Raw genomic sequence first — 13,649 nt, forward strand, 5'->3', positions numbered from 1 at the left:
CATTAAGAGTAGAATAATGTTTCATACTACATCATTAAACTTAAATCGATGCTGTTTCTGTTTACCCCCTAATTTTGGTAATATGAGTCGCATATATTGGTGCAATTGTGCTAGGCACTGTAGAAGGCCAAGATTATGAAGATTCTCATGCAAACTCTCCCAGGAATTCTGAAACAGGTGAGAGAATATGGTACTGGCACACATATTTTTACTCTGCTACACCTGGTTTACTTCTGCCCAAAGTGTACACTAATTTAAAAAATGATATTCTCATTTACTACATATTTGATTGCACCTTAAGTAAATTCTCCTTAACCCCACATTGACTGTGCATAAAAATCAATGGGGGAACATTAAAAAATGAGACCCATGCCTCATTCAGGAATTCTGATTTCATTGTTCTTGGGTGGGACTCAGGCATCACTATTAAGTGGAAACTCCCCAGGGGTACTAATGTTAAGAAATTGTTCTACTTCTTCTGATATACTACTGATAAATTAAGACAAGTATGTTCTCTTTTTTTTGGCCAAAGCAGCATTATACTGGGTGCTGTTATTCTGGATGTCCCCGAAAATTCAGGTGTTGAAACTTAATGATTAATGTGATAAAATTAAAAGGTGGGATCTTTAGGAGGTGATTAAGTCATGAGGGTAGAGTCCTCATAGATGGTATTAGGGCCCTTATAAAAGAGCTTGAGGGACAGGGTTCACTCTCGTCTGTGCTTCTGCCACACAGAAGCAAGGAGCCATCTGCAAGGAACAAAGATCTCACCAGAAACTGAGCCTGTTGATGCCCTGATCTTGAACTTCCCAGCCTCCAGAATTGTAAGAAATAAATTTCTGTTATTTACAAATTAGTTAGTCTCAGGTATTTTGTTATAGCAGCACAAATGGACTAAGACACTGAAGCACTTATTTTTCATTTAACTAACATACCATTCAGCAGCCCCACACGCAGATGGATTGGTCATTGATTATGCTCAGCTTTTCTATGTTGTCAGTGGAACCATTTGACGCTCTTTCCCCATGCATGCTCACTTCCAGCTCCCAATCCTGGAAACAAATGCCTGGATACTTTAGCACTCAATGACTGGAATTATCACCTTAGCAGGATAAACTACTGATTATAGGAATTACACAATTATATGAGATTCATACAAATTTGCAGTTGCTACATCACTGTTTATAGAATTCTGTTTGAATCTTGGTGGAAATATTAGCTTAAAAGTCTGCAGTACTGCTTGTTTTTAACAGTTCCTCTCTTAACATGTGTATAACTACTTAGTTTTGCTTTCCTCTAAGATCTTTCTTTAGTTAACATTGTTTACATTTTTCCTCCATTTTCCTTCATTATTTTTTGACCTTTCATAATTCCGTAATAGTTCAGCTCATATATCTTACAACCCTTATTTAGTTTTAAAAGTTAGTTTGTCCTTCTAGTAATTTAACAATCTTATTTAAATTTACAAAATTTATTTTATATGTTGATGATCATGTATTAGTTATAAATACATCATCTATTTATTTTGATAATTTATTTATTAGTATAGAAATTAATTTAGCATTTTGATTTCCATTAGCTTTTTTATATTATCAAAGCACTTTATACAAAAAAGGATTGTTTTACAATAGCCTTTCAAATCTAGAGCTATAGAAAACATCTACTTTTTCAGCTAAATAATTTTGCTACCTTTTACCAATTCAAAGTACTGTATAATTTAACAGGTTACTCTAATATTTTGGCTGCTGGGAAGTTCAGGAACAAATGTATGCTTGTATTATTTATTTGCAGTCATATTGTATCCAAGCTTTTATTATAAACTATTTTAAGTCATTTTTTGGAACTAGTTGAGATAATAATTAGCTAATTAACTTTAATAAGTTTTCTGAAATTCTAAATGATCTCAGAGAGTAACAGACAGAAAAAAATGCCTCAAGCTTAAATAAATTCATATTGGTACTCTTGTGTGGGAAACTAACAAGAAATACATTAAAATCAGCTTGAGAACAATATAAAAATTAATCAGAAATTCAGAGAAGAGAAAAATCATGTAATTCAGAAATTATTGAATTCAATTGTGAAACTTTTCAAACTTCTATTTTTCCCCGTATCTCAATTACTTCACCAAAGAAAATATTTTTGAACTTATTTGTATGCTTATCCCTCTGTTCAGTTTGCAAGCAAAATTAATCTGGAAGAAATGTACTCATATATATATATTCATATACATTTGATATTATATATCATATATACATACATATATATGCATGCAGAGTGATTTTCCTTAACTATCTGTTCTTTTAATCTTTGTATATGAATTTCTACAATGAGTCTAAGACATGTGGCTGCTGGTCTTGAAAATTTTGTCTGATGCCTAACAAACTGAAAGCTTCGAAGAAATATTAAATCAATCCATCAATATGAGCATCTCATGCTGCAAGGACACCAGTTATTTTCAGGGTGAATACATTAGTTGCCCTGGATACTGACCATTATTCTTCTCCAGGAACATATCTCTTTTGAGAGAGTCCAGCTTCAGTAATACTTTAATTTGCACAACTAACCAAGCTGAACCATCACTGAAACGTATGTGGATTTAAATCAAAGAGATTGTATTAGAAATAAACACGATTAACCTTACTGCAGTATCAGTCTTATCTACCAAATAGGAATATTAGTGTACAGATTTCAGAAAATTACCCTGGATAGCTGAGGTCTTTGAAATAGCAAAGTTCTAATTTTGGTATTCATTTTTTTATAAAGCTGTTTTTTTAAAAATTTTATTTAGGGAAAGATTTTTGTAATTTCTCTTTTAGTTTATTCATTCAATTACTCACTGCTTCAGCAAATATTTGCTGAATACAGCAATGCACCAGACTTGGGGGATACGAGGATGAAAAACAAATCTTTCTTCAGATGCTAGCAATCCTATAGAAAAGGCAATGAGGCAATGTATAATTTATTCTAATTTATGTAATTCATGTTCACACAAATGTGTATGTGTGTAATGAGTGTACTTAAAAATTTTTAAATATTTTTTATTTTTAAATTTACATAATTCGGGGGGGTTATGAATATTAATACTTGTTTTTTACTATTGTCAGGTACCAGGTTGCAGATTATCCTCAAAATATATCCTATGAGGCATAAACTATTAGTCTTATTTTACAGAAGAAACTAAGGCATAGAAAGATTAAGAAATGTCCTGAGTTCACTATAAACAATTGGTCATGGATCTGAATTTCAAATTCATGTTTATCTCCACAATCTAAGTTTATTATTTTCTACCACATCATATTGCTTACTAAAAAGCAGTATGTTCTTGTACTGCTAAGACCATCTCCATGACTAAAATATCCAAGTTGTGGCCTCATGTTATTATGCATATTAATATATAAAAAGATGTGTGCAATGGCTGATCTAGTTTTTTTCGCTTAATATACATTAAATCTCCCTGTGGGAATAAATGCATTTGTACATAATTATTATTTTTGTTTGTTTGTTTGTTTTTCTACATAATTATTTTTAATGGATTCCTAGAATTCTATTGTTTTATCCTTTATTCTTTATCACATTTCTATTTAGTCACTTACGGTTCTTAAAGATTAGAAAGTTATTAAGATCACTTATTAAAAGATTAGAAAGTTACTAAATTCAGAGTATAATTTGAACAACTATTCATCTCCATGAATACCTAATTATATTGAAGTCAATATTGGATATAATAACCTGAATATTGAGTGGTGCTGGAAATCCAAGATGTGTCAAAGGCAACAAAATACCTGAGTTTCCAGAAGCCCTTCAGGATTCAGTAGTCAACAGGCTTTTTGTAATGTACCTGATTGTTGTGCCTGTTACATGAAGGATATTGGATACAGTCAGTTCATATTCCATCAGCTCATTTATTGGAATCAAAGTCTGAAGAGGTCTTCTGCTAACAAACAGGTACTTTTCTTGTCTGTGCTCTACCTAGCTGTTGATAGGCACAGCATCCCATGTGTTTGAGGGATTCTAGATAGAGCAGGAAGAGCACTTACTGTCGGGAGACCTTTCTTTATGTCTCCCTTTAAAGCAATTCCCCATCGTAGTGGTTTTCAGTGAAGGTAGTCTCATCCTTTGTGTGAGTTTTGGAAAATGTTAGTGGTGTTTTTGCTTGATTGGGGCTAGTGGGGTGGGGGTGGTGCTTAGGTAATTTCGTGGTCATGGGCCAGCAATCTGGATGCCCTCCGATGAACAGCGCAGTACTATACATTGAATTGCCTGAGACTCAGCCCAAGTTTCAAATGTTTTACAAAATATTCACAAAGGTGAAAACCTATTTATAATGATCTTAACCTAAAATTTAACTTCATGTCACATATACACATAAACATTTTTGTAGAGATTTAATATACACTTATTATTTTTCAAGAAATGTACCTTCTGTGTAAATTGAGAGATGACTTTACTTCATTTTGTGTAGAACATTTTCATAAACTCATCATCAGTTTTGAAAAGCACATCATTTAAGGCAGCACTACTCTCAGTACTTGAGTATCCAGTACAACACACCTGATATGAGTCTGCTTTCAAGCTGCCTCATTCATGATGATTGTATGCATAAGTGAAAATATCTGACCACTTCCTCATGTTGTCTTCCTTATTTTTGAGCATTTACATATCGGAATATAAAGGTACTTCAAAAAGTTAGCAGAAAATAGAATGAAAAGATAATACAAACCTTTCCATGAACTTTTTTGAAGACCCCTTGTATGTCTCATTTTATCGTCAATTACTTTATCTGCATATCTCCTTTATATTACAGTTTAGGTATTAAATTGAGTTTTAAAAAGTTACCTATACAGGTAGAATAGCAATGCAGATGTTACCAAATATTTTTTATTAAAAACAAACAAAAACAAGGATATTGGCCATTGGCTTTAATAGAGATATAGGAACCATAATTGGCATTCAACATTAGATATCGAACACGAGAAATTAACGTACCCTTTTGGGGCCTCAGTTTTTTAATCTGTGAAATAACACTGTATTGTTCCAGTTAATGGTGGAAAGGTTTTCAGTTCATTGAAATTTTAATGACTACTTATGCTGACTTTGATTTTTAAATCAAAAATTAAAATTTTTAAATCCAAATATTTAAAATCTTTTAAAAATTGAGACCACTCTGCCTTCTTTTCTTTGGTGATCGGAAATGGTTTTGACTTGGCCAGGCAATTCAAACTTAGGTTGTCAAAAAATTCACTTTTCTGGACATCAAAACCTGTAAGTTTCAGGCCCCTGAACGTTTCATAGCATCATTCAAACTACATTAACAAAAAGAGTAGATGGCATAGAGTTACACAGATTAGAAAAACGATAAAAGATGACAGATAGATAGATAGATACATTCATACATACATGCAGAGGTCATCGATTGATTTCTTGATTCACTGACAGAATAAAATAACTGATTTTATAAATACAAAGAAAATATTTGGTGCCATAAAAAAAGAGAATATCTCATATTCTCGTGATTAATCTCACTTATAATTAAAACCAGTTTTTTTGTTTGTTTGTTTTTTAACTCACTGCTACTCTTACTCAAAAAAGTTGATGTCATCAGAGTGTGTTTATCTAGGAGACAGATTATCCCACATCCTCCTCATTCTAAAGGTGTCTTAGAACTTAGTATTTTGCCTGGAAATACACTTTGAAAACCACTTTGGATAAAATTTCTAAAAGAATCTCAAAAGTAAGAAACATTACCAATTGCAATCTCTAGGAACATAAACATCTCTTTTGGAAGGGTTTGTGTCACACAGGTAGCGGACATCTTCCAAGAAATGATTAATATTTGCAGGGTAACTACAGGGAAAAGGGCTATAATCATGCTGTCTTAGCCCCTGTCAACATTAGTTATTGTTTCAGCTATTGGAACAACACAAATCACAGATACAGAACAGAAATAAAAATGAAGCAGAATGAAATTATTGTCTGTTTTCTTTCATTGACTTAATAACTAGATTACCCCAAAGCATTCAGTGGTATATCACTAAATAGAGAATGCATACCTCAATAAATATTTAGGTAGAATCCACACACAAGTTAATGTGGTATTAAAATTAGAAAAAAACCCAGCCAATTATTATATTTTTATCAATACAAGTTAGATTTAAACTGTGTAGACCTGTATTTTATTGTGACCACACTCTAAGATAAAGTAGAATAATAAAACCTAACTCCGAGTTTGATAGAAGAAATTAAATATGCAAATGGTCTTGTTAAACTTTAAATAACTACAATAAAAAAGAAGACATATTTTTAAAAACACAGTTTTTCTGACTTTATTTCACTGTTTGAAAAAATTCTGTTTTCCTGATCTACAGACTGGTAATGGGCTATGTAATGCTATTATGATACACTAAGTGACTAGTAAAGTAAATAGTGTATCAGCAGTTTTCAAATCCCTATGCACACTTACACCCACAACATATCATGTTTAAAAAAAATGGTTTTATGATCAAAACAAAGCTACATACTGTGTTCCATTCTGAAGATTCACAGTGTACATGAGCACATTCAAGGTTTTAAGACGTAATGCAATGAGTAAGCCTAGCAGAGTTTGTTTAAACCATGGTTTTAAAAATGTACTTGACTACAGTTTAATTCCTACGGATATTCAAAAGAAGACACACTCTTCAAACACACTTTATGAAAGCCATGGCATAGTACTGAGTTTGCTGGCACACTCATTGCCTAAATTTACAAGAATCCACATGTTAAAACAGCTTAAATACAGGTTGCTTCCTTTTCATTAACGGCACACTCTCTGAAACATTCTAAATTGTAATGTCTAGCTTTATTCTAATTTGTCCACTCCCCCAGGAATATTTGATTTCCCTGCTCCTGCTCTGCTTTTGATCATCACCTGCTTCATCAGAATTTAGAAAATACACAATTATGCTGTGGTAATATTCCTTTCTGAAATTGTTACTTCTCTAGCCACTCCTTTGTATTGCATTGCTTCAGCAGTTTTTGACTTTAAATGTTGAGCAATGCTTTGCATCTCTTCTTATATTTCATAGTCAGTATTTTATAGAATCTTTTAAATCTTCATAACTGTACTTTTTACTTCATAAATATTCTTTTTAACCCTATAGCTTTACCCTGTCACACATTCCTACAGTGCCTGGTACAGTTCATTTCAAAATATAAAAATAAAATTAGTTCTGTTGATCTGTGAACCTACTTCAAAAAAGTATATGAAGTGAATGGATATAGATGAATTACATTAGTATGGTTGTCCCAGGGGAAGAAAATAGGAGTGGTATTTTGGTAGCCTGAATGGCTTAAGACAGTTGACAATCCTTTCCTTTGATGTAGTAAATAAAGTCGTCCAGTTTCTGTGAATATTGGCATGTGGGTGGATTACCATCTCTTTTCAAGGCTATGTAACAATGACTGTTAAGTTCCAAGGCAAATCCAGGCACTAGCACACCAACTGATGACACTGTACATAAAGGTTCCATTTATAAAAGAACAGCCTGTGTGTGAATTTATGATCTTTCAGAACAAGGAAAGATTGGGGATTAAAATTCATAATATTAATTCTGTTTTGAATACAACTTATGACCTCGAAACATTGAGAATTATCATTGAAATGTCAATAACGTATTTTGGTATTTTTAGCCATCTTTGAATGAGCATATATTTTGTCTCCTCAACTAGATTTGAGGACAGAGAACATCTTTTTTACTTTTTTGAATTCACAGTAACTTGTAATTTTTACAAAATTAAAGAACATGACATTTGTGTTGATTTTAGCTGTCATTTGTTTTTGTCTCTAAATTAATCATAAAGTATAAGGGCTTTATGAGACTTGATAATATTTGTGCAATTATTTGACACCAAATGTAAGGCTTAAATTCAGCATTCCTTTGAAAGTGTAATTTTTTAAGGATTAAGTAAACTTCCAACCTCCTATTCTAGTATTTATTTCACAAACTTATGTTTAATAAAAATTAGAGTACATGATTTTAATAAATATTTATTTCTAATCTGAATAAGTAAACATTTAGTTTTTCCCTTTCCTAATTGCAACATTTTATCAGGCACATGCATCAAAACATGAAAGTGAAAGGAATACTGAAAGCAAAGAGAAAATCCCAACATAACACAGGTGCTTTGGAACATCTATTAAACAGTTTTAGATGCAGAGCTGTGATAAATGCCCTTGCAATGGTGGCAGGGTAAAATGCTGATGTTTCTTTTTTGAAACAGCTTTGGTGGCCCCATCTTCAGATGATTAGCTTGTCTTGGCATTAATAGAGAAGACTACGTATAGAGCATTTTCAAGAATATGCAGAGGCTCTATGTCTTTATTAGAGTACAGTGTTAGAGGGCACAATGTGTCACTTAGAGCTGGATGCTGTCTTCTGTTTTTGCCTGTTTTACTAAGGTTCTTAAAATGTGTGTCAAAATATCAAAATAATGTGATGTGTGCTGATAAGTTATGGATCTTTGTAAATGAGCAAATCTGCTTGGTTTATTAAGTAAATCAGTAAGACTTCAGAATTTACTAGGTATAGTCTCATATCAGTAATAAAAAACTATTTACTGTGCAAAATATACATGTGCAACACATTAAAGGAATGTGAGGAAGGAGGTGAGAACAAATTTATTGCTAGTTTCAAGGCATGCTCAAGTGGCCATGCTTTGTACTCTGAGTTGGGTCCATTTTCAAAATGAAACTGCTTTAGAGTATAGCAGGCTCTGGAGTGAGACCACCAGGGGTAGAATCATGTTCTTGCCACATATGTGGCTAGGTGTTCCTGTGCAACTACTAAACTTCTTTGTGCCTCATTTTCTTCATTGGTAAAATAAAATCATGCTAATGAAATCAATTATTACCTCTCCAGAGTAAAGTTTATAAAAGTTGGGCTGTCTGTATGGTAGCAAATGCTCTGAAAAAAGGTTTTCAAGATACTATCCAGTTTTCTTTTGCACTGAATATATTAATTATTCAATTGGCTTCTTTCAAACAATTAGCTATTTTGAAATTACTTGATAGCGTATTTCAGGACAGTATAAAGCATGTATTTTTCAAACACACCATTGTATAAATCTATAATCAGGAAATTCTCAGTTAACTTACATGTCTCTGGGATCCATCATATTCACACCTTTCAATTTTTCCTAGGCTGCCATCTGAGAAATACAGCTTCTCTGCACGGTGATCAATGGTTAGTCCATTTGGAGTCAGTATGTCTGTACTGACCACGACTTGAGCATTTTTTCCAGTCAGGGTAGATCTCATGATACTTGGATGTTGTTCATTCCAGTTGGTCCAAAACATTAAACTAATTAAAGTGAAAATTGTAATCATAAATTAAAATTTTCATTAAGAATAAAAATATTTTTAAAAAAAAATCAGTAAAATTTTCATCAAGAGTAAAAACATGGCAATGCCAAGCACTTAAAAAGAAGCAAAATTATTTGCTTCATATTCTATGTTCCTTAAGGGAGTCTAGATAATAAGGAGAGATACACATATTATATTTTCATGTGTATTCTTCCCAGGTTCTTAAATAAAACCTAGAACCAATTTCTGAGAAACAATTATCCCATACATTTCTTCAAATAATAATTTAATTAAATTGAATCAGTTTGATGAATAATGAGGATTTATTTTAATCAGGTACAAAACTGTGATCTGAAATTTCTTATAAACTGCAAATATATCCTAACTTATTAATATCACATTTCAGCATATCTACTATGATCATTTTGGACATCATTCTTACCCTAACAATATTTATCTTCTTCAACTGGTGAAAATCAAAATCTCCCCTTTCAGTTTTGCTTCTCAAATTCTGCATTCTCCTTTACATGTTTTAGAGAAATAAAATTACTAAACTCCATTTCTTTAATTTCCTTTTTTTCTCTCCTTTCTTCACGTTATTTTTCTATAAATTACAATGTTGTTTCTGGAATTCTAGGGATGACTCTCAAATACTTAAATATAAAATCTATTACCTATAAAATCCCATGTATAATCATTGAAAGGCAATAATTATATAATTAGGATTATAGCTGATAAAAACTATTCAATATGTGGTTCTTGAGTATTTTGTAAAAACATTTCACTGGACAATATTCGAATTCACACAAAAATCTTTCTGCTTGCTTGCTGATTTAAAAAATAAACCACATTCATTGAGGAAAGCTGGGTTGTCTCTACTCCTTATTAAAATATTTCATATAATTTTCATCTATTTCATGGAACACAAAAGTGTTCTAAGTGAGCAAGTGTGAGAAATATTCCATCCTATAATCAGCAAATTTACAGAATAAAAAAAGACATTCCATTTTCTTAAATGTTCAGCTATTTTACCCATAAATTGTGACATAAATGAAAAAACTAATTAATTAAAACATTGTAAAAGTTACGCATACAATGAGAGGTATAAAATTAACAATTTAGCTGCAATGTTTTCTGAGATTGTTGGCTTTAGAATTTTTAGAGGTAGGGCTGAGCCCGCGGCGCACTCGGGAGAGTGCAGTGCTGGGAGCGCAGCGATGCTCCCGCCACGGGTTCGGATCCTATATAGGAATGGCCGGTGCACTCACTGGCTGAATGCTGGTCACGAAAAAGACAAAAAAAAAAAAAAAAAAGAATTTTTAGAGGTATTAGTGTTTCTTTCAGTTCACCTCTTCATTTTACAGATGAGACCAGAGAGAGGCTCAGAGAGCTTGAGTCAAGTTTATACAATAAGCAGTAACTGAGCCAAGTTTTGAAGTCACATAGTCTAACTTTCACTTAAAATTTAGGATTTTATTCAAAACTTTCTGCTAATCAACTAATATACAATAGTGATTCAAAGGCGTCTGATGTATAGTCATGCAATGCATAACAACTTTCAGTCTATGATGGTGGTCCATAAGATGATAAAGGAGCTAAATAAAAAAATTATTATTGCCTAGTGATGTCATAGCCATCATAATGTCATAATTACTTATCTTTTAAGATAAATTTAGTGTAGCCTAAGTGTACAGTGTTTATAAAATCTACAATATTGTACAGTAATGTCCTAGCCCTTCACATCCACTCACTGACTCACCCAGAGCAATTTCCAGTTTTGCAAGCTTTATTCATGGTAAGTGCCCTATACAGGTGTACGATTTTTCATCTTTTATACCATAGTTTTGCTGTATCTTCTCTATGTTTAGATATGTTTAGATATGCAAATACTTACCATGGTGTTACAATTGCCTACAGTATGGAGTACGGTAACATGTTATACAGGTTTGTAGCATAGAAGTAAAAGACTATACCATACATCCTAGGTGTGCAGTAGGCTATACTATCTGGGTTTGTGTAAGCACATTCTCTAATGTTTGTACAATGGTGCATTTCTCAGAATGTATCCCCATTGTTAAGCAATGCATGACTGTATAATGATAAAAATACCTTTTTTATACTTTAAACTTCAATGACAAAAATTCTCAACTGAAACATTTTTGATGTGTTTAATTTTAATTTACATTTTGGCAGATGCAAGATGAAAGTGTACATTTTAGGCTTTAAAATAAATAACAGGAAGAATCAATTATCAATTAAAACTAATCATGTATACTATTATGCATGTTCTCCCTATGTTTATTTTCAAAATTGATAAATTCCTTTGACTAATTCTTTTATTCTTACTGTAAGACATTCATTATTGTCCTGAGATTTTCTGGTGACCATCAGGATGAAATGCATCTGAGTCAACAACAGGCTGCATAGTGACAGGGCAGTAGTGTGAGCAAAGCCGTCTCTGCCTGGGCATCAGAAGGCCTTTGCCCATCTGAACTAACAGTCACTCAAGCTGAATAAGGAGTAATTATATCTTAATCTTCAGAGTTTTCATGTATAAGGTGACAATGTTCAATTAAGTGAATTAAGTCTACTCTCACTTCCAGCTCTATAAAAGTGTCCGGATTTACAATTATTTTCACGCTGAGTGATGTATGTAGTCCTTTCTTCTGACAAGAGGTCAGGGTCAGTGGTTATTTGTCATCACTTTTATTCTTCAATTTTTTTTTCACCACACCTAGAAAGAGCTCTTCTATTTCTGCTCACGGAAGGCCAGATCAGTCTGATTTTTGTTAATTTGTTTACGAACAAAAAGATTTTCTAATAGTTAACCAACAACGTTACCGTGTTGTATGAGAGTCAGACTCCATATATATATACATTTTCTACCTAACCTGTACTTCCTTCTTCAGTTTTCTATATAGTTGCTTCCTTTGTGGCATCCCCCCTGTGCCACCCACCCCAAAACACAATGTTTTTTTACTTTGTTTCTTATTCACTCAATACTATTGCCTGAGCATCTCCCCTTGTTACGAATTCTTCACAAGTATTACTTTAAGTGTCTGAACAATATATCATCAAACAAATGTGGATTATTAAGACTGCTTTCAAATATCTAATGTTGAAAATAGGCATTAAAATTACTGGATTAAAGTGAAAAAATCGTTTAGGCTTCAATATATGTTAATAGTTTATTTTTAAATTTATAATTCCAATCAGCTATGTATTAATGTCTTTTTGGTATGCCTTTTCCAGCATAGTATTGTCTATTTTCCCTTTCATGATTTAAATTTGCTTTAACTGAACCTCTCATGGAGATGACATTTGACATTTAAAGAGTCTCATTAAAAAAAAAAATTATGAATTGTGAAAAGAGAACTTGAAAGGAAACCTTTAATTTTAAAGTTAATTACTTTTAAGATTAATATAACTGGTACTCTTTTGACTTATAATTATGATGCAGAAATAAAAATGCACTGTTTCTTACTTTTGACATTCATCCAAGGCTAACACGTGTGGGTGGTCATCCTCTGACATGGTGATGACTGCTTCCCTGTCAAATGCTCCTGGCCGAGTCTGGTCCACTGTGTGTCTGGTGATGGATGAGGTGGTGGAGCTAGTCCAGTACAGTGTATCCCATGCTCTGTGATAAGCAAGTCCCTCAACAGACCCCACATCTGGTGGAGGAAAAAGGAATTAATTTACATTTTTATGTACATAAAACATGGCTTCATGACAGAAAAATAATTTAAGATGTACTCTTACATGTATATCTCTTATTTTATCAACCATTTATCCACAAACCATCCAAAATAAAAACATAATAATTGTGATGCCTACAATCGATAGCTGATTACACACAGCAAAATATAGCTGTGAACTGGTACATATCTCATAGGAGAATTTTTTTTTGCAAAAACATGTCATTAAAGACTTAATCTTCTCATCCAAAAGAATGCAATTAAATAATTGCCTTTTATTTGGGAAAAATAATTGCTCTTTTATTTTTGTATCCTAATAATTAATTTTCCAACAAAATTATTCAGTGTGCAATAATTAAGAGACACTTTTAAAAATCATATGTCAGCGATATCATTTGGGTACAATTATAATGAGTTTTGTCTCCGTACTTTAGATCTGGAGATGTCAAAACGCAAGCACATCAAAAACTGCAACAGTATAAAAAAGCCAAAATCCAACTCAATACTGGCAAGTATCAAACAATGGTAGATAACGTTTTAATATGTTAATGTGGCAAGTTCTTTGATTCTGTTCAATTAATGTGAAATAAAAACAAAACAAGAGAAAATAA

General features: G+C 32.4%; 1 protein-coding gene across 1 annotated transcript in view; it reads right to left on the minus strand.

Annotated features, from left to right (window-relative positions):
- Nucleotides 1–13,649, minus strand: part of LRP1B (LDL receptor related protein 1B) — a 1,457,254-nt gene that overhangs the window by 300,355 nt on the left and 1,143,250 nt on the right. The window contains exons 42-43 of the mRNA XM_063085362.1: nucleotides 12,825–13,014; nucleotides 9,134–9,338 (exon numbers count right to left, since the gene is read on the minus strand). Coding sequence (XP_062941432.1) covers nucleotides 9,134–9,338; nucleotides 12,825–13,014 — 395 coding nt within the window. The remainder of the gene's footprint in view (nucleotides 1–9,133; nucleotides 9,339–12,824; nucleotides 13,015–13,649) is intronic.

The sequence above is a fragment of the Cynocephalus volans genome, chromosome 1 (assembly GCF_027409185.1).
Source record: "Cynocephalus volans isolate mCynVol1 chromosome 1, mCynVol1.pri, whole genome shotgun sequence".
Classification (NCBI taxonomy): Eukaryota; Metazoa; Chordata; class Mammalia; order Dermoptera; family Cynocephalidae; genus Cynocephalus; species Cynocephalus volans.